At 40.0% G+C, this 19,689-nt stretch overlaps 1 protein-coding gene across 1 annotated transcript in view; it reads left to right on the plus strand.

Moving 5' to 3' along the window:
- Positions 1 to 18,710, plus strand: part of GLRB (glycine receptor, beta) — a 33,425-nt gene extending 14,715 nt beyond the window's left edge. The window contains exons 6-8 of the mRNA XM_010291261.1: positions 3,065 to 3,217; positions 8,957 to 9,249; positions 17,840 to 18,710. Coding sequence (XP_010289563.1) covers positions 3,065 to 3,217; positions 8,957 to 9,249; positions 17,840 to 18,136 — 743 coding nt within the window. The 3' untranslated portion in view covers positions 18,137 to 18,710. The remainder of the gene's footprint in view (positions 1 to 3,064; positions 3,218 to 8,956; positions 9,250 to 17,839) is intronic.
- The last annotated feature ends 979 nt before the right edge of the window (positions 18,711 to 19,689 follow it).

Here is a 19,689-nt window from a genome sequence, read left to right on the forward strand (position 1 = left end):
TAGGCTAATTTTGGTTTCCTGGTTTGACTTTTGTTCCAGAAGTAGTATTAGAGTGTAACTTCAAATGCTTCGCCCTGCAGGTTCTTCCTTTCTCTAAGTGTTCTGGAAAATCTGTCATTATAGAAAGCTGCTTACAATCCTCAGCCCTGTATTTATTTAATCCTATGATTATTTTCTGAGTGTGGGCACGAATTTATCCAATAGTTTCTGTACTCTGGCTTCTAATGATTTATCTTTTCTACCTTGATTGATTCCTGCCTATAATTATATCCAAACTAGCCTATAATTATATCCAAACTACTCTCATACTGTGGCAACTGCAAGACTTTCTACAATAACAGAAGTCAGCAGGGTGTATTTTAGTCAGTGCTCTTGCATCATATGCATAAATCTCCCATTAAAACTCAAGGACAGCTGTGGTGCTGCAGCTTCTGAGGACCCTCTGCAAGTTTCTTGCTGACTACTCAGCTGAATTCAAGGGTCTGTTACTTGCAGTTGCTCCTGAGCTAGATCCCAAGTCTGAAGAGATCGCAAGTAACCTTAGTAGATCTGAAAGTTAAGGAATTTAACTTGAAAAAGATAATGAAAATCGAAATGAGGTTTGTTTTTTAACTGCAAATTGAGTGAGTTCTTAGCCTAATTACATCATTCAGCATCTCGGGTGATTTACCATTTCTAAATAAAATGAAATTAGCTCTCCTTAGGAAAATTCTGCATTTGTGAAAGCACAACCAACAACTGGCAGTGATTTCATTCAAATCTAAGTTGGGATATGGTAGAAGCTTACTTAGCAGTGAGAAAAATATTTTACCCTTAATTAAACAATGAATTTACTGAAAAAATAGGCTATAAAGTAGTGAAAAATTGAACGAATTGATCTTGCAAATCCCAAATAAAATTCATAAAAGTGGGAGAATTGGAAAACTTGGATTCTATTTGAGGGAAAAAGGAGATACTTAAGATTTCTATCTTATTATTGAAGTTATCACAATCATTTTGTGTTTTGTCCTAAATCTAAAATTAAACACCTAAAAAATCTTTAGATATTTTAGGTATTTTTAGGAACCTTAAATAAAAATCTGAGAATTGTACAACTTTGCCATTACACAAGAAAGAAAATCATTAGTGTTCTCTCCAGTTTCAGCACCTTGTGACCACAAGTTGAAATGACACCGTACAAAATGGTTTGTAAAATGGTCGCATTTTCTGTGTTTGTATGTGATTTGAGCATTAAAGAAAGAACATGAGAGAACCATCAGAGTGGGTGGATTGATGACATGAAATTTTTAAAAGCTTTCCTAATTCTTTTATTGCAAATCCTTTTTGTTTAAAAATTAAGAACGTTCGTGTTAGTCCCATAATCAAGACTGGAGTTAATACTTCATTAAAGTGAATGGAATATTTTAGTACTCTGAAGTATTTTTAAAGGGTCTTTTCAGTAATCAGTAGTTGTTTGTTTTACTTTAAATTCTTATATTGAAGGCATTTAAAAAAGCAGATTTTGCACACATAGTTAAAAGTAATTCAGTCAAGGATTTTGTCAGGTAATCAAGATGCAGTGTTGCATGTAGAAGCAAATTTTCCAAATTACATCTTATATAGGAGATCCCTGCCAGTTGCAAAGAACTTAATCTTTACTACCAATTTACATCAACTGGCATTTTATCATACCTACCTAAGTAGAAAGAGGGTCAACAAATTTGGAGTGACTTTTTGTGGCAATAAAATTTATTTATATTTATGTATTTACTTTAATAAATGACTATTTAAATTTGCAAATTGCCTATTCTTTGTCTATCAATATGTATGACAGATCCAAATAGGTTCTTGCGAGCTGAATGGTGAGGGCAATAGATACTATTCTCTGCCTGATGAAAGATGAGTCAAAGGCATGCAGAATGCATTCTGGCATAAAGGAAACCAATAATGATTTTGAAGATCATCCTTCATTTGAAAATAAATCCTAAAAGTAAATGGAAGCTCTTCAGAAATACTAGAGGGGAAATTTATCAGACAACAGATCATTGAAGAGGATAGAATGAACTATAAAATATCGTATAACGTCTTCTACAAAAGGAAATTATTCCCTAATGTTTTATTCTTTTGTTGTTTTGTTTATTGTAAGCCCAAACAGCACTTTTAAGATGACTTATCATTCTACGGCACTTAATTGATAAAATATAGAAGGAAGATAGGTAGACAGATAGATAGATTTATTTTTGACATATTCTATCTTCTATCTAAATCAGCTTTGCACCAACTTCATTGATATAGACTGATCTGAATTTTGAAATTGTTGTAATATAGCATAGGAATGCCTTTTTCTTGTGATAGAATATTGTTTTCTGGTTACCTGACTGATTATTTCCAGCAAAGACGCTAGTATCTGCAGCTTTATTTTTTATTGAATTAATCTTTACACGTTTATATCAGAACGTGTAAACGTTTTTGTACTTTATATGCTAATTTTAAAAGATTTGAGGCAGTATTCCTTGTTCTCAAAATTTACAGTATTTTTAGAGTATTTTTTAAAAAGTCTGTATAAATTTCAGAAGCCACCTGTACCAGCTTTCAGTACTGGGGGAATCTTTGCTTGGATTCACATTCAGATCACTCCTTTCCATTCTGAAATTTCTACATTAATATTTCTTAATTCCTCCGTCTTTTGCACAAATTAATGCTAAGTAGGATTTTCAGATGAGCTTAAACTAGTATTAGCTAAGCTAGCTAGCTTAAGCTAGACCCCATTGGTTTTATCTGGACTGCATCCTGAAGCCAACATCAAGATGAGTCACTTTTAACTGCCTGTTACTAACGTGCTGTGGAAAGATGGAGGGTGCCTTGTAGAGCACAGAGAGTACCACATGCCTGGCCACACTTGGTGGTTATATAGATCTGTGTTTTGAACACTTTTTTTTTCAAATTGAACTCTTTACCTGTATGAAGAAAATCAAATCATTGAACTTTTGCTCTTAACTTAAATAGAAAGAGGCCTGGAAGATACAGATTGGAAGAGGTTGACGTGCAAAGGACATTAAACTTTAATGCATTTATTTCTTTAAAGGTTATTACACTTGTGTAGAAGTAATCTTCACTTTAAGAAGACAAGTTGGATTTTACATGATGGGTGTTTATGCTCCTACACTGCTAATTGTTGTTCTATCCTGGCTGTCATTTTGGATCAATCCTGATGCAAGTGCTGCAAGAGTCCCACTGGGTAACCTGCGTTTACACATACTGTCACAATCCACTTTAACGCCATCGAGCCATTCTCAGTTGCTTTGACAACATGACACTGGACACGGAAAGCAACTTCACTTCCATTATCCGCTCATCATTTTCACTAAAACCTCCTCATTCCTAGTCCTGTAAAATCCATCTCCACATTAAGACTTCGCTTGATAATGGTTCCAGCATTTGTGCGATAAAGCACACTTTCTCTGCCCCTCTCAACCCTGACAAATCTGATCTTATCCCTGTATGGGTGGTTCTGCAGACACTGTGGCAATATGCAGTTTATAGGAATTTGAACATTTGAATAATCAGTAAAAAGCAGGATGATGCGTAAGGCTCTAAATAGCTACCTCTAGGAGCAGTTTTTCTGAAGACTAATGAAAACAGAATGATGTCTGGAAGAGAATTAGCATCCTTGTTACCTGATTTTATTTAATTAGAGACTCAGTTCATGAGAGTACTTCAGGCTCGTGCATTCACGCTGCTCAGCAGAATGCGGTAGGCAGGCCCTTCATTTATTATGAACTAGTAGGACATGGAGTTAATCAAAACAATATTATCTTAATTAATTGGAATGTACGTGGGACTGCAGCTCTGGAGTGGCCAAACCTGCTGACCCCAACAGCTCAATGAAATGTAGAGTCAGGCTCTTGCATTCTGACACTTTCCTCTTTGGATTCCCTTCCCCATGCCATGACCTCTCCTTCCCCATGCCCTGGCATCCCCATGCTCCTCTTTTCCCTGGCACTTCCACCTCCCCAAATATTTTCCATGTCCCAGGAAGTTCAGCGCCCCTGTTCTCAAGACCCCAAGGATGAAGTTGCAGAATCCCTCCAGCTGCCTGCCTTCTTCAGAAACCTCTCACCCACACTTGAACCTCCACACCCCCAGAGGATGGGATTCCTGTGCAGCCTCAGGTGCATGAATGTGTGTTGATAAGCACTGGAGACCCTTGGAGTCAGGACCTGCCACATCACCTTACCAGTCTGTGGCTGTGATCTGCAGAGTCTTGCAGCAGTGGGTAGTTGAACTCCCTGTGTTAAGAGCCAGCTGGAGCAGGAGTGGTGCCGAGTTTTGTTAGGTGGAAAAGCATCCACATATCCCCTGGCCAGAGCCCCATTTTCTCCCATCTCAGGTCATCCACCATGCCTCTTCCTCCTCCAGTGGTGTGACAGGCAAAATAAGAGCCACAAAAAGCCCACAATTTAAGAAAGGTGTTCAGCTCCTTGAATGCTTCCAGAGGAGGGCAACAAGGCTGGTGAAAGGGCTGGAAGGAATGTCCTGTGAGGAACAGCTAAGGACTTTGGGCTTGTCTAGTTTGGAGAAAAAGAGGTTGAGGGGCAACCTCATTGCTCTCAACAGCTTCCTGAGGAGGGGAAGTGGAGAGGGAAGTGCTGATCTCTTCTCCATGGGATTTAGTGACAGGATGAGTGGGAATGGTTCAAAACTGCCTCAGGGATGGGTTAGACTGGACTTCAGGAAGCATTTCTTTACCGAGAGGATGGTCAAGCACTGGCATAGGCTTCCTAGAGAGGTGGTTGATACCCCAATCCTGTCAGTGTTTAAGAGGCATTGGGAAAATGCCCTTAACAACATGCTTTAGCTTTTGGTCAGCCCTGAATTGGTCGGGCAGTTGGACTAGATGAACATTGTAGGTCCCTTCCAACTGAAATAGTCTATTCTAAAATCTGGAGAACCATGACTGGAGTGCTACTTTTGGCTTATGAGCCACAGTTGGCTACCTTGCTCTAATTAAATGTAACAAAAACACTATTTCATTATATTTATTGTATCTTTTTTCTAGGGGTCTATTTCAGAATACAAATCAGCTTTTATTTCTTTTGACCTTTAAAAATATTAATAGTTACTTGGGGAGGAGTCACAACCTGTATTAGTTTGATAGCAAGTAACAAATATAATCTCTTACCTTGAGAAGTAGCAAGGATGCATTCCATAATGTGAAACATAAGACATTTTAAGAAAAAAAGTGTGGGAAAATGTAGCATGCATTGTAACTGCCCTAGAAATAAGTATAGTGGGCTACTGCTACTAATGTTCTGGGAAAAGGATGTGTGTGTGTTTGAAGAAAAAGCCTGTGTCCGTGTAGGAACTAAAAAAGTTGCAAGCCCTATTTTTACCTGTAGCATTTCACCCAACTAGGTCATCTGGTGGTAGGGAAGTCCAAAAAGGACTAATCTCTGGACAGCTGTGGCTAAGAGATGTAAAGGCTGACGTCTCTGAATGCTTCTGTCTCATTAGACGATGGTGTTTCCCCTTTTAATGAGCCTGACAGAGGACTCTCCAGTTCTTTACAGGTGGAAAGCATGCCAGCATCTGCTGAAAAAATTCCTTTCTTTCCTTCACCTCTGTGCCATCCCCAACGGGAGTAAGATCTTGCCAAAGTTGTAGGGATCTGAGGGATGTCGGACTTCTCTCTGCCCGCAGCAGCCTGACAGCATGGAGCATCAGTCCAGAGTGCAGGCGGTGGTACAACAGGGTGACTAAAAACTTGGAGTGGTGATCAATGATATATTCCCCACATACAAAGGACAGCTAAGTCTGCAGCCAGGCATGGCCCCCGTCACTCCTGTCCTCAGATCTGTCTTAGTTCTAGTCGTTTCATTTTATAAAATTGTAACAAATGTAGAGTCTCATAAGAAAAACATAAAGCTGCATGTTAAAACTGTAGTATGAAGAAAGATTGGCAAGATTATGTCTTTTAGTGTATGAAGTTTAATGAGAGAAGAGAATCTATTAGAGATGTCAAATTATAAGGAAGGCAAGACAGAATATTACCTTTTCCAAGAACATTAGTGAGATGAAGCCAGGCTTTTTAAAGCAGTAATATAAAGCAGAAAATACTATTTTATACAGCACATAATTAGTCTGTGGAATTCACTGCCAGGTGATAGTGCTGAGGCCAGTAAGTTTGATGGATTCAAAAATGGGAGATTTTTTTATCCGGCAGCATGTGCTGAAGTGCTTTGCTGGACTGGCACTTTCAGATACTATCTACATGTAACCATAGGTAGTATTTTTAAAATAGTAGCTCTGTACAATCATGCTTTAGGTTGAGAGCTAACTAACCTTACTGATAACCTTATTGATAAGCTCAACTTTGCCATCAAGAGGGATGCCAGGGCAAAAAAGCAGAGGTATTTCCTAGAAAGACCAACTTTCCCTTTACTTGCAAATGTGAAGAAGGAGCTCTGTCCCTTCTCTTTAGTGCTTACTGAGAAGAAAAGGGGGATTTTTTTGTTTCCTTTTTTTTTTTTTTAAATAAGTAATCTTGCAGTGTATTTGTTCATTCTCCTCACTCACATTCGAGCCTTGAGCTTTGGTCTGTGTTAGATAGGTACCTAGCACAGCTGCTGCCAGAGGTGCAACTTAGAACCCTGGTACTAGGGTCTCCAAGGCCATTCCAACTCTGCTCTGGCAGAAAATGCATGCTGGATAGACTATTTCTGTGCTTCTATCTCACTTTATTGTTACCTTGAAAACCTAGAAGTTTCTCAGACTCTGAGAATGAACTTTTCATCCTAGGAATTCAGACAAATGGAAATTAGCAGCAGGTCACCGTGACCTCAGTTGCTCCATGGAACAAGTTAATGAAAGCTCTACTAAAATATTTTCAGCTAGTAGAATTTGTAAGTTAATTTTGTAGAATTAAATCCAGGATTTTAAGATCTAGTATTTTAAGCTCTACGAAGTGGTTGTACAAATATTTTCAGCACCAGGCGTGATAACAATACTGGCATATTAAGATAGTAAACACTTTTAAAGTTAGTAGGAAAAAAATGTACAATATCCAAGATGTTGAGCTAGTCCATATCACTGGCTAATTCGGTCATTCAGGGTAACAGTAGAGGCTGTCTTTCAAAAGTCTAGCATAGATATGCATGGTACTTCATACAGTACACTCTTAGAAAACGAACAGCAAGCTGGGCTTGCTAGGTAGAGGTGTCCTATATATGTTAAGAGGCAGTACAGCCTTATTTGTACTTGTTGCGGTTCCTGATGATCCATAGTTAGTGTTCATCCCCAAACAGCTGGTAGCGGTCAGTGAAAATATTTTTTTTTTAAAAAGGGGACTATTCTATGCTCACTGTCTGTCCTTATGTGAATGTTTGTACTTGAATGCTTCAGATACAGTAGATGGAAAAGAAGCCAGAGTGGGCACTGAGGATTGTCTGATTGGTATGTGCCATGTCATTCTGATCTGAGATAGCACATCTGGCCATTCTGTATTATCCCAATGGACAAAAAAATCCAGCTTTGCAATGATACATTGATTTACACATTTCTAAATATCATAAAATTTTATATTTTAAAATCATATGACTGTAATAATTTATTTATACTTTCTCTTCAGTGTTTTAGCAGCTAGTACATTGCCCATTTGAGATTAATACCAAATAAAGTATCATATCAATCTTATTGAAATCTAGGTGGGAACAGTAACAAAAGAATGATGCGTTACTTATGGTCAACTAGAATTGAATACTTTCATAAGCCAATACAGATACTTTCAGTTTTATTAACATTTCACATCCTCAGTTACTTAAAATGAACCTGAAGAAAATGATCTCTCTATGAATTACAAAATTTTTCATGCTTTGGGTAGCACATGTGACCAGTATAAGAAATGAAGTTGTGACTAACTGAGCATCTCCTTTTGGCCAACATTTTCTATAGACATCAATGACATTCTATGAAGCCACCCACTTGTAACTAAATATTTTTATCATTAGTGTTCACGAAACTAAAATGGGACATTCTGAGCTGGGAGGCTGAACTAAGTTTTCCCAAGCTTTTTCCAAATGTAGCTGTTCATGCTACTATTTCTGTTTCACAGGAGCCTGTGGGAAATCTTTCAAGCTTGTATTTTGTCTCTTGTGATGTGAGCCCTGTGTTGATGATGACATTTGGAAGCCGTGTTAGGAGAAATGCTTGTTGAAGCCCAGTTTGATGATGAGTGTAACCTTTCAACGGCCTTTGCAGATGGTGGGGGGGCGGCGGTGTTCATGATAAAGGATTCCTGAAATGCCCTTTATCTAGAAAGCTTCCTCTAGATCCTGGAAGCTCAAATAGGGAATGATTGTAGACCCTCAGTCACCTCAGTGTTTTCATCTTCACAGCAAATCGGGAACACAGACTTTTTAATGTGCCAGTACAGCTTTGCTCTTCAGCAAAAACTTCCCTTTCATGTAAGGTTTGCATGTGACACTTGTGGACAGGTCATTCAGAGAATTGCTTCTGCTGTAGCACAGTTCAGATTTCTGGGACAACAGTAGTCTAATTTAAAGGACTTGGAGTATTTTGGTTTAAGTATCATTTATTTCTCTTCCGTCTTCCCAGACTTAAATGCACATTCTAAGATAAACCTTTGAAAAGCCCATTTCCTAACTGTGTGATGTGTGATGGGGCAGGAAGACCACAGCAAGCAGTTTAGCCTTACTTATTTGTTTCTCTGTTTATAAAATGAAGGTACTCATTATTAATAATTCATCATTAATTGCAATATCCTACCTAAGTATTCAGTTTAACTTGTTCATTAACTGGAGGGATGTGTACTTTGTCTACCTGCTGCACCGACCACATTGTGAAGTCCCAGTCACTGTTACAAAACATCATTCCGTATTGTCTGTTTCAGAGGAAAAGCACAGCCAGTGCCAATAAGGGTAAGTTTTCTTTAATCAGTATATTGTTTTTCTTTTTGTAGGTATTTTCTCAGTGCTCAGCTTGGCATCTGAATGTACCACTCTTGCCGCTGAACTTCCCAAAGTGTCTTACGTGAAGGCCTTAGATGTCTGGCTGATCGTTTGCCTTCTCTTTGGGTTTGCATCCCTGGTGGAGTATGCAGTGGTTCAGGTAATGCTAAACAATCCAAAAAGAATTGAAGCTGAAAAAGCAAAGATTGCCAAGGCAGAGCAAGCAGAGGGGAAGGGTGGAAATGCTGCCAAGAAGAACACTGTGAATGGCACAGGGACTCCTGTCCACATCAGCACTTTACAGGTAGGAGCTGCAAAGTTGTGTATGCAAAATCAGCATTATCCTCTATTAACACAATTCTAGGAATATACTGTCATAATAGTTTTGGATAGTGCTTAATCTTAGAAGTGGTCGAGACATTAAAAACATGCTGGTAATTAATGGCTAGCAATCTGACCAGTTGGTCCCTAGTGATTTGGGGTCAGATGTACTAAGTGAAAAATTTGTCTTTTAATATCCTAGCGCCATGGTTGCTGCTGAGCTTCAGGAAAATAAAGTAGCAAGCAGCTTTATAGTTGCTATTTTTCTCATAATAAATAGCAGCTGTCAAACAGTAACTAATCAGAGGACAGGACTTTCAGTCAGTATTTGCTGAGAGCGTACTCAAATAACACCCGTCTCATTGCTTTCCCGGGGATGGCCACAGCTGCACTGCATTGCATGTCAAGCGTCTCTGGAGCCAGGGATCCAGAAGTCTTGGCATTTGTAAACAAAAGACAGGTCTGTTTGTCTGTCAAACAGTTCCTGCATTTCTTGTGTTGGCAGGTAGAGTTCATGGGTAAATCAGTCCAATCTCATGATACGGATAAAGGCGAGATGTACATCTTCACTCAGGCCAAAGTTTTCCATCATGTTGCTAAATTCCTGGTGTCGTAAAAATCTGTTTGTGCTCCAAGAGTTATCAGACATCTCAGGCCAACTGTCCTCAGTCCGGAGTGGTATTTAGTTGACATTTGTTCTACAGAAGAAATTTTTTTATGCATATGTGGAATATGGATTTGGCTTATAGTTTTAAATGACTCATCAATTTTGATGTACAAAATAAAGCTCTTGGGCCACATCCAAGTGATAATATTGGTAGCATACAATATGACTTTAACATTTCTTTAAGGAGGGAGTAGTTTATGCCAGAATGATGGAAGCCCTGTCCTAGTATGAGGCTGGCATTGCCCCATAATCAGAGGAGCTGCAGATATCGCAGAGCAGTGCACTTAACTACCATAATTCTCATCTGGTAGGAGAGTCTCCTCGGAACTGTTTTGGCAGGTAACTAGGCTCAGCTTAGAGCAACCCCGTGACTGCTTTGACTTGTGTCACAAGGAATTCCCCAAGCCCAGGCAACATGGGAACTGGATAGAAAGAAAGATGGCTCCGCTACAGTTTTGCTTCCTCTGAACTGAATGTGATATTTTTGTGTTTAGCAGCTTGCAGGTCCCAAATTCAGCTGTTTCTTGTGACAAAATAGTTGCAACAGTCCAGCAGAGCAGCATAAATTCTGTTTATTCCTATTTCAAGTACTTAAGTGTAAGTGTTCAGCTTCATCAATGACAAGATTAACAAAAAACCCAAATTGCTAAGTTACTGACTGTCCTCAGTGTGTACACCCTTTAAAGTGCTTGCCATTGTCTTAGCCATGAGGAGAATCAAATGGCACCTTTTATTACCTATGCTATCCTTTCATGTTTTAATAATTTTGCCAAGAAGGTGCGGTTGGATGTACAGTGCATTTTAAGACTTAGAGGAAGGGAGTCATTGTCCACAAAAATTAAGCAACATTCCTCATGAATGGTGTCTAGCAGTAGGCTGAAGGTTTTTAGGATTCAGACCTCAGTGTGCCCTCCAAGATCTTGCAGTGTCTCCCCTCCACAATCTTGCAATGTTGGCTCCAGCATCTCATGTTTGACCTGCACTTTTCAGGGTCTTCCCAATTTGTTATCAGAGACCTTTAACACTCCAATACCTTTAATCTCTGCAACAATAATCTGTGTTGGATTTATATGGAGTCTTGGGCATGCGTAGCTTCTGATGATCTTTATACAGAGAGTTACAGTACATTTGTTTACTGAGACATATTGGAAATACGTATTCACTGCTGTAAAAGCTGGACATACGGCTGAGTGGTCTCCTCCTCTTATGGCTAGTGATCCAGCTTGTGTCCAGCCACCTGCTTTGAAATACAGCCTACCTGAGAAAGGATGTCCTGGGCTGGTAATTTCTGGGAATATCACCAGGCTGAGATAGAAAAAGGTCCCAGACCTATGAAGCATTTGACATCAGCATATGGTAGGACAGTGATGCTAGATATTATATATTTGAATGCTATAAATCTGCCTAGCTGAAAACTCCCTCTCTGAACCAGCTACTGCGTAGGAGTACTTTTAAAGTTCTCAACCTTGGAGAAGCCTGTACTAAACTCCTAAATCAGAACAGGTCTAAATCTGTCGGTAGCTCTGACTCCTAATCCAAAACTAGGCCTGCTCCACAAAACTTGGATTGCTCCCATACAGACCTAGTAATGATCAAGTAGAGAATGCATTTGTCATAGGGCAAATATGCAAGGGAGGGAAACATTAAAGAAACAGTAATGGAAAAAAAATGTATGTTGAAAGGCATAAAGAATATGAAACAAAAAGAGGCCAGAGTGCTGTCCCAGAACTTCAGGAGCTGTTTCTCATCAGGGTTGTGTAGGTTTGTGTGTGAGGAGAGAGCAAATACTGTGCTAAATGTCTGGAAAGACTTAGGCAAACCAAAGGATAGATTTAGGAGAAAAGGACAACTTGGAACTGCATCCCTGAAACGAGTGTGCATCCTGTAGAAATGTTTGAGGATGTTCTCTTTCCACATAGGAGGTGATACTAAGGCAGAAGTGACTGCAGGTGTAGCTGGAAATCTCACCATAGCTAGGCTTGAAACAGCGAATAGACCAGATGGGCCTCGAAGGTAAAGCCAACAGGAAAGACCTAGAAGCAGAAAACTCCAAGCAGGGAAAAATGGAGAGCATGAATAATTGCATTTATAGGTGTTTCTCCAGCTTAAATGAAGTACATATTTATTATGAGACATTAACTGAATGGTGCTGATACATATCTGTAAGTGATTAGAGGGGAATCAAGTTTAAAAAGATAAATTATTTCACTTTAAAATGCCCCTGATCTCGATGCCAGGCCAGTTTGCCAGCATTCCCCAAGCAGCAAGTTGCGCTCTTGCTGCCTCTTGCATCCGTGCAGCATTGCATCAGTGATGTCTCTGCAGGAGAACTGGGGAAGGGACTGGTATGTAAGGTACGGGGAGATTGTTGGAGTGGGAAGGTCCCAGGCGTGGGAAGGATCAGAGGGAGCAGAGGGGAACAAGTGGGGCAGTCAGATGTCCCTGGTTCCAACCCTCATGGAACAACTTGTTTTCATGTGCTTGCTCCATTTGTGAAAGATAAAAACAGTATCTGGTCTGGAGACTTGGCATGTTTGATATTAGTAAAAAACAAGCCATAACAAAAACACATGATCATGCTTAAAAATACAAGCAGCTATTGTTCCTATTTTATGACAAGAAATTGAGTGAAGGCATAAACTTTTCAGCTTATCCTAAACATTAAAAGCTTCATGCCATTCATAATTGAAGGTGAGGAGGAGGGATCTCCTGTAACAGAACCTGTAAGGGTCCACCTGGAAGTCTTCAGCAGAAAGCACTTTTGTCACTGTGTCAGTAGAGTCAGTGATTGTGACCGATGGTCACCAACAGTGACAGTGAAGATGGCAGGATGAAAACAGTGCTCACAATTTGACAATCACCCTAAGATGGAGACAAACTTCCATGGATGCACAGCTGCTTCTCCTCTCCACCAAATCCTGGGTACTGGCTGACGTAAAAGCTGTATGTTGCCAGTGTACGCCAAACCCCTGAGTCCATGCTTTATGACTCATGCCCCCTCCAAGAAAAACCCTTGAAATGTCAAGTGCCATTTTAAGCCCAGAGGTTTATCAGTGTGACTGTCTGAATAAAGTGGGCCATCTGGCAAGATCACCCTGAATCTGTAGAAAAAAAGAGAAAATTCAACATAAGCTCTTCTGATGTGTTTTTCTAGGAGCAGCAATGGCTATGTGTTTACAAGCGAAAAGCCATGAGAAGGTACAGTTTGGCTCCCTTAGCTCATAGTGGCTACAAGTAGATGCTGTTCTAAGCAGAGGAGAAAATTATGCAACCTGGTGGCAACTGCTGGTCCTGGCTTTTTATTGGGAATCCTCAGTAGGAGTCTGTGTGTGTTTCCTAGCAATACAGCATCATACAACGAGATTAACAAGCAAAAAGGGAAATGTTATGAAGATGAATCAGTTTCTTTTTGCTTTCACTGGTGGCGTTATTACAGGGAGAGATTGCACTGTTAACTATAACAACACCCCTCAATTTGAAAAGTCACATTTTCATCAAGCCCATTTATAGAAACTGTCCCCCACAGATAATGTGCTGATGACTGGAGAGAACATTTGCTAAAAGAATGGCTCTGGCAGATGATGAATAGTGCTATGCAAGTGGTGGTAATAGCTGTAAACCCAGTTATTTTTAAAAAGAAGTAGTGCTATAGCTTGCCTTACCTTGTCAGAGACACATCTAGGCTCTGAAACCTGATAAGGGTTATGCTCACCTCTACTGGGTTATAATATACCTGACCACTGGTGGTGACCTGTGGTCACCTGATCTTCCCATATTGTCTTTTCGCCTCGAGTGGCACTTCAGACTCGGATCTTTCTTGTAGAACTACCAGAAACCCAGTTTACATTTTATCTTGTACACAAAACCACAGGCTGCAGTCTATTTTAATAGTTTCTGACAGCATTTCAGGTACAGAGTAGGTACTTTCTGCTCTAGTGACTCACGTGACCATCCTTAGAGATAATTCAGAACATGACTGTAAAAAGGCCCCAAGCAATCTGCTTTGAGCAGGGGTTTGGACTAGATGATCTCCAGAGGTCCCTGCCAACCTCAGTTATGCTGTGATTCTGTGATATTTTATGTAGAAATATTTTTTTGCAAAGAATATTTGGAATGTGATAGCAAGTTCCTGCTGAGCTGCACCAGAAAATATACTCAGTCTGAATGCACACTAATGCTGAACCATCATTACTTTATTAATGATCTACATCCATCATTATAGCAAGAGAAGAGCACAAAACGAGTGCAAGAAAGATTAATGACAGAATTTGTTAGAACACTCCATCTTATATAGAAGGCTCTTACACAACTGGCAGCACTTGTGACAGCTCTGCGTGCCAAAAAGAGGTTGGGTGCAATGGAAGAGATGATTTTATGGCAGAGAAGAGGTGCTGTGTAGGGCAGAGAATGCTGCACTACAGTAGGGAGGCACTTCAGCCTGAGGGACCCGTGCTGAGTTTGAGAGGCTGCCAGTGCTATAGCATGTTTGAAACTTCACTAGAAATTACAGGTAATGCATTTCTGCTCCAAAATGATGACATTTTATATTACACTTCATCCTGATGGATAAAGAGGACTTGATCACAGGATGAACAGTCAATTGAAAAGGATCTTTATTCTATTTGCACAAAACAAATTTAGTCGGGTCCTGGTATTTTTGGTGCTGTGAAAGGACATTTCACAAATGTGAAAACTATTTTTTCTCACCTGGGTGGAAGAAGTTAAATAAAAAAAATGAATGATGCTGGTGAGCTATCTAACAATGTTCAAAACAGCTACAGACCAGAAGGGCAGCTATACTAATTTTAAAAAACCCAACAAACAGCACAATTGAAAACAAACTTCCCAAAGATTGAAAACTAGCTCAGATTTAAGCATTTCTGTTTTCTTCTCACTGGCAAATGGAGGGGTTGATAGCAATTAATATAAGTTGAAATCCAGAAAATAGGTGTAGATAATATGTGTAGGTAACAAAAAGGATATATGGTTAGTGTAATTGAGGGCAATAGGAAGTTACTTTGCACGTACAGCAAGAATACAAAACCCAGTAATGAGACTATTTGTTCAATACTAGATAGAGATGCTGTAAGTATCAAGAATTGGCAAGTTGAACAAATAGTCTGCTCTGTGTTTGGGGAAAAGCCAGATACATTCAATCAGATGAAGAAATAGCTTTCATTGTCAGTAGCTAACAAGGATGTTAAACAGTAGCTATTAAAGTTAGACATTTTGCAATTGAGATTTCAGCTTAAGTTGCATCTAGGATTTTTTAAAGAGCTGGTCCATGAGTGCTGTGGAACATTAATGTTGATTTGTTAATAAATCCGTTAAAACTGGGAGGGTTCCAAAAGACAGCAAGAAGCTAACTTTGTGCCAATACTTTTAAAGGCTTTTAAGTGGCATAACATGAATAATGATAAGCCTGACATCAGTTGGTGGAAAATACTGCATAGCTAGCAGGGGGCTGACTAGTAATTATTATTCATAAGTATTAATTATCATTATCATTATTCATAATTCAGCCCCATATTAGCTAATAAATTTAAATGGGTCAGTGAAATCAAAGCTGATCTGTGTGGTTATTGATTTAGTCAAACTATATATAATTTTTTAAAAGATTATCAATTAAGTTGACAGAGGTAATGATGTGGAGGTAAGAAACTCTTAAGAACATTTGACTTGGCTTTATATGTCAGTCTGGTTACGTCATCTGAATTATGCAAAATGAAGGTTAGATTCGTTACCGTCTGTAAGTACCAGCAGTTAGTTAGACTAACTGTAGTCATGCCTCATGACTGAAGATTGAAGCCAAATAAACTCAGGTTAGAAATAAGGTACGTGTGTTTGTGGGGAACAAGGTCATGGAAGAAAATTCTGCATCCTGGATGTTTTTAAAGTTAAATCTAGTGTAACTCGTTGGGGTAGTGAATGTGGAGAGTTGATGAGGAGCACCAGAAGCGGCAGCGGCAGTGATGGGGAGTTATTTCCCCCGCTCTGCCAGTCTGCATGCTCAGGCAGCGCGTCTTTCTTCTTCCCTTTCCCCATTTTCTCATCACGTTATTCCCCTAACGCTGCAAACAAAGGCTTTCTGAGCCGGGTCGGGCCCCGCTGCAGCGGCGGCAGCAGCAGGTGCTGAGCTTGGCAGCAAGCACCACTCCGCCTGAATTTTGTAAAAGGTGAGAAAGGATCATCGCAAGGGGCCGTCTGCCTTCTGGGAGTCATTTTTAGGTATTTCTGAGCTGTTCATCAGAAGGCAGGTGTCCTGCCCAACACGCCAAAGCTAGACAAGCTGGCCCAGTCCTGGAGAAGCAGGAACTAGGTCTGTGTTGTGGGCCAAGCCCTCAGAGCCACGTCGCCGTCCTGTGCTCTCCTCAGCCCCCCTGCTCCGCGCCAGAGGGACAAGGGGCAGCTGCCCAGTTCCATCGGGGATGTGGGGAGGCCCTGCCCTCTTCCAGCAGCCTTCCCTTCCCAAACAGCTGCTCCCCATCCCCTGCAGGGGAAAAGCCATAGCTCTGGTGGAAGCACCCTGGCGGGCTGGGTCTGGCCCACGGGTCATGATGCTGGGGCAGGACAAGGCAAATGATATAAAATATTTTCCAGGGCCAACCTGTGTGTCAGGATGAAGTCAAAAGGATATGACATTTAAACAATATTTTACTTTCTTTACAAGTCTTCAGTGTAGTGCTCTCAAATCCAGTCCTGCGGTATCCTTTTCCACAGAAATGGTTCCTGTAGCCTTTAGTTAGTGTCAGGAATATCGTTACGCTTCTAGCACAAACCAAGACAGGGTGGATAAAAAGCAGATAAACTACTTTTGATATATATTATCTCACTTTGTTTCAGGAAAGCTGTAGCTCAACTGAAGCTAATTTAGATTAAAACCACAGAAATACTGGAGAAATAGAGAGACGTATGAGAAGAAATTTAAAAACAGTTCTAGGCAGTGACTGAATATAGAAAATAGAAGCATGTTAGATTTGTAAACCCAGGGAAATGAAGAAACCTATTTTTAAAAGTAACATATACTTACTAAAGAAAAATTTGGGCCAGGTTGCTCTTACAAGGGAAATTGTGTCACCCTGATAAATCAGTACGCCAGCTGACAGTAAACTAGGCAGAGCTCTGTGTGAAGATGCTGCGAACAGTCTTCTGCTTGTAAGGGAGAGGTGACCTAGAGGCCGTTCCCTCAGTTCTCTGTCCCACAAGTGAATGAGAACTGACTTGTAACAGCCTTTAGGGGAGCGCTCTCTAGATACTGCAGTTGGAATATTCTGTACTGTCAATGAGAGCGCTTAGGCTACAACTAGTGTCAATGAGCTTTACAATATATCACTGGTAGTATGAGGAATGGACTACAAGTTTGCAAATCCAAAGGGAGGCTTATAATTTCATACATGCTTCTATTTCTTGTAATAGCCTTACTAAATCTTACTAGTTTGGACCATGGAAAAAGATTAATATTCCTGATATTTAATATTCCTAACTCTTCAGTTAACATGCACCCCAGTCCTGCAAGTTACTCATTCATTGCACAAGGGTCTGCTTTACATTTTTACTACCCGTGTCATTGGGTCTGATCCGAGCCATGATACCCTCTACAGAAATATTCTTTCCCCTTCTATCATCTCAAAATGAAGGAGTCTAACTATAGCAGGTTGCACAGCGTGAGGCACCTTGTGCATGAAAAATTACACAATTACGAATGTTTGGATTAGTTTATATGATTGACTGATCATCCTTAAGTACTTTATAATGCAACCATTCAGCAAATTAGGCTAATGTAATGTATCCCTATCAACAAGTAATTTCCTATATGTTTGTTTGCGGTGTTCTCTAGCAGCTGCATTAAGTTTGTTAATGAAATACGGTGAGTAGATCATGATTCCCCTCACTCTTTATTTCATAGGTTGGTGAGACCAGATGCAAAAAAGTTTGCACTTCGAAATCTGATCTGAGATCCAACGATTTCAGCATCGTTGGAAGCTTGCCAAGGGATTTTGAATTATCGAATTATGACTGTTATGGGAAGCCCATTGAAGTCAACAATGGGCTCGGGAAATCTCAAGCCAAGAACAACAAGAAGCCTCCTCCTCCCAAGCCTGTCATTCCATCAGCAGCAAAGAGAATCGATCTTTATGCAAGAGCACTGTTCCCTTTTTGCTTCTTGTTCTTCAACGTCATATACTGGTCCATATATTTATGATACATCTTTTATTTATTTTTTTCATATGTGTAAAATATATCCCATTTCATTACCCCTTCCCAGTCATGAAGGCCACTGTGTGAAATTATTTGCATTTGCAAAGCAATATGTTGCATTTTGATGCCATGCGATTGTACTGAACATATGGCATCTGAAATTTGAATGAAAGCATGACACTGCAATGTCTGTGCTCTGACCAACGTTGTATATAAATGTACAGCATACATCCTGCTTCAGGAATATATATGAAGGACAATGCATACTACATTATAAAGCTGAATAACGCTCTTCAGTTAGTAGTAACATACAGAGATTTAAAGTGTTTCTGACAATGAAACTGATGTGCACGTTGAGTATTATTAAAATCAATATTCTAGTATATGTAGTATTTAACAGCTTTTCTGCTGACTTCCAGAGGGGAAAAGAAACCCAAACATCTTGTTCTTGTATCATCTTAGATGGCACTGTCGAAGAAAAACGTAAGATGTAATTCATATTATTTAGACGTTGTAAGTGAAGGCAGCATTGAATAAGCTGATCTTGTCTATGTGGAACAATAAAGATCAGAGAACTACTAATTTTGTAAAATCAGCTCATTTAGAAAAATAACAATTGTATCCATCAAGCAGGCACACTTAAGTGTGTGAGAATATGCTGACAATAAAACATTGGGCCAAATTTTGACTGCTGTTTCCTTAGGCACAATCTAGATACAATATGACAAAAACAAACAGGTCACTTTCTAGATTAAAATTACCAGGGTTTTTGGAGAAACAGCACAAGGTGCAGTTCAGTATCAGGTTGTGTTATACTTTTTTCCATTTCTCTGTCCTCTGGCTCACCTTCTGTAGCGTTTGGCAAGACTGCAGTACATAAGTCACAATTTTTTTGTTTTTGCATCAAATATATCTTACTTGATTTGTTATCCCCTTGAAAGCTTTCAGTTTAAACAAACCAGTTGTTGGCAAGATGAAATCCCATTTTCACCACTAGTTATACTTTTTTTGTTTGCCTGTTGTAGCACAGATGACCAAAGCTAGCACACAGCCACCAGTAGAAGTGTAGACATGTCCAAAGGTCTAAGGGGCTGAGAGTCTTAAATATATCATGAGCCCTTGTTGCCTATGTGTTCATTAATGGCTGCCCTCACCAACTCGTTAATTTGGCTGTCACTTTTTAGAGAGTAAGGTCCTATGCGTGAAACAGTTCTGATAGGAAACTGCTCTCCATTTTCCAGAGGAAACCCTATGACGTGGAGACTACCTAAACATCTCCTCGGGGTGCCCAGGGCAGGACCTGTAGTCTCCTGTGGGTGCCAGGGTACGTCCCTTCGTAAGGGCAAGTCATGAGGTGAAACGCAGCCAAAAGAAAGCTGCCCGTACGTAGGCATCCGAGTAGTGTGTTCCCTGGGAACGCATAGGGACTGGGCCTCGGCCCTTGAGAGCGTGCCGTGGAGAAACATGTCTCCGCTTGTAAAGCTGGGGCACCACAGTTAGTTAAAATAGGAAAACAAGACAGTTCTCGCTAACGTGGCAATTCATAAAATTCATAAA

This window comes from Phaethon lepturus, unplaced genomic scaffold (genome assembly GCF_000687285.1).
Source record: "Phaethon lepturus isolate BGI_N335 unplaced genomic scaffold, ASM68728v1 scaffold13397, whole genome shotgun sequence".
Lineage (NCBI taxonomy): Eukaryota > Metazoa > Chordata > Aves > Phaethontiformes > Phaethontidae > Phaethon > Phaethon lepturus.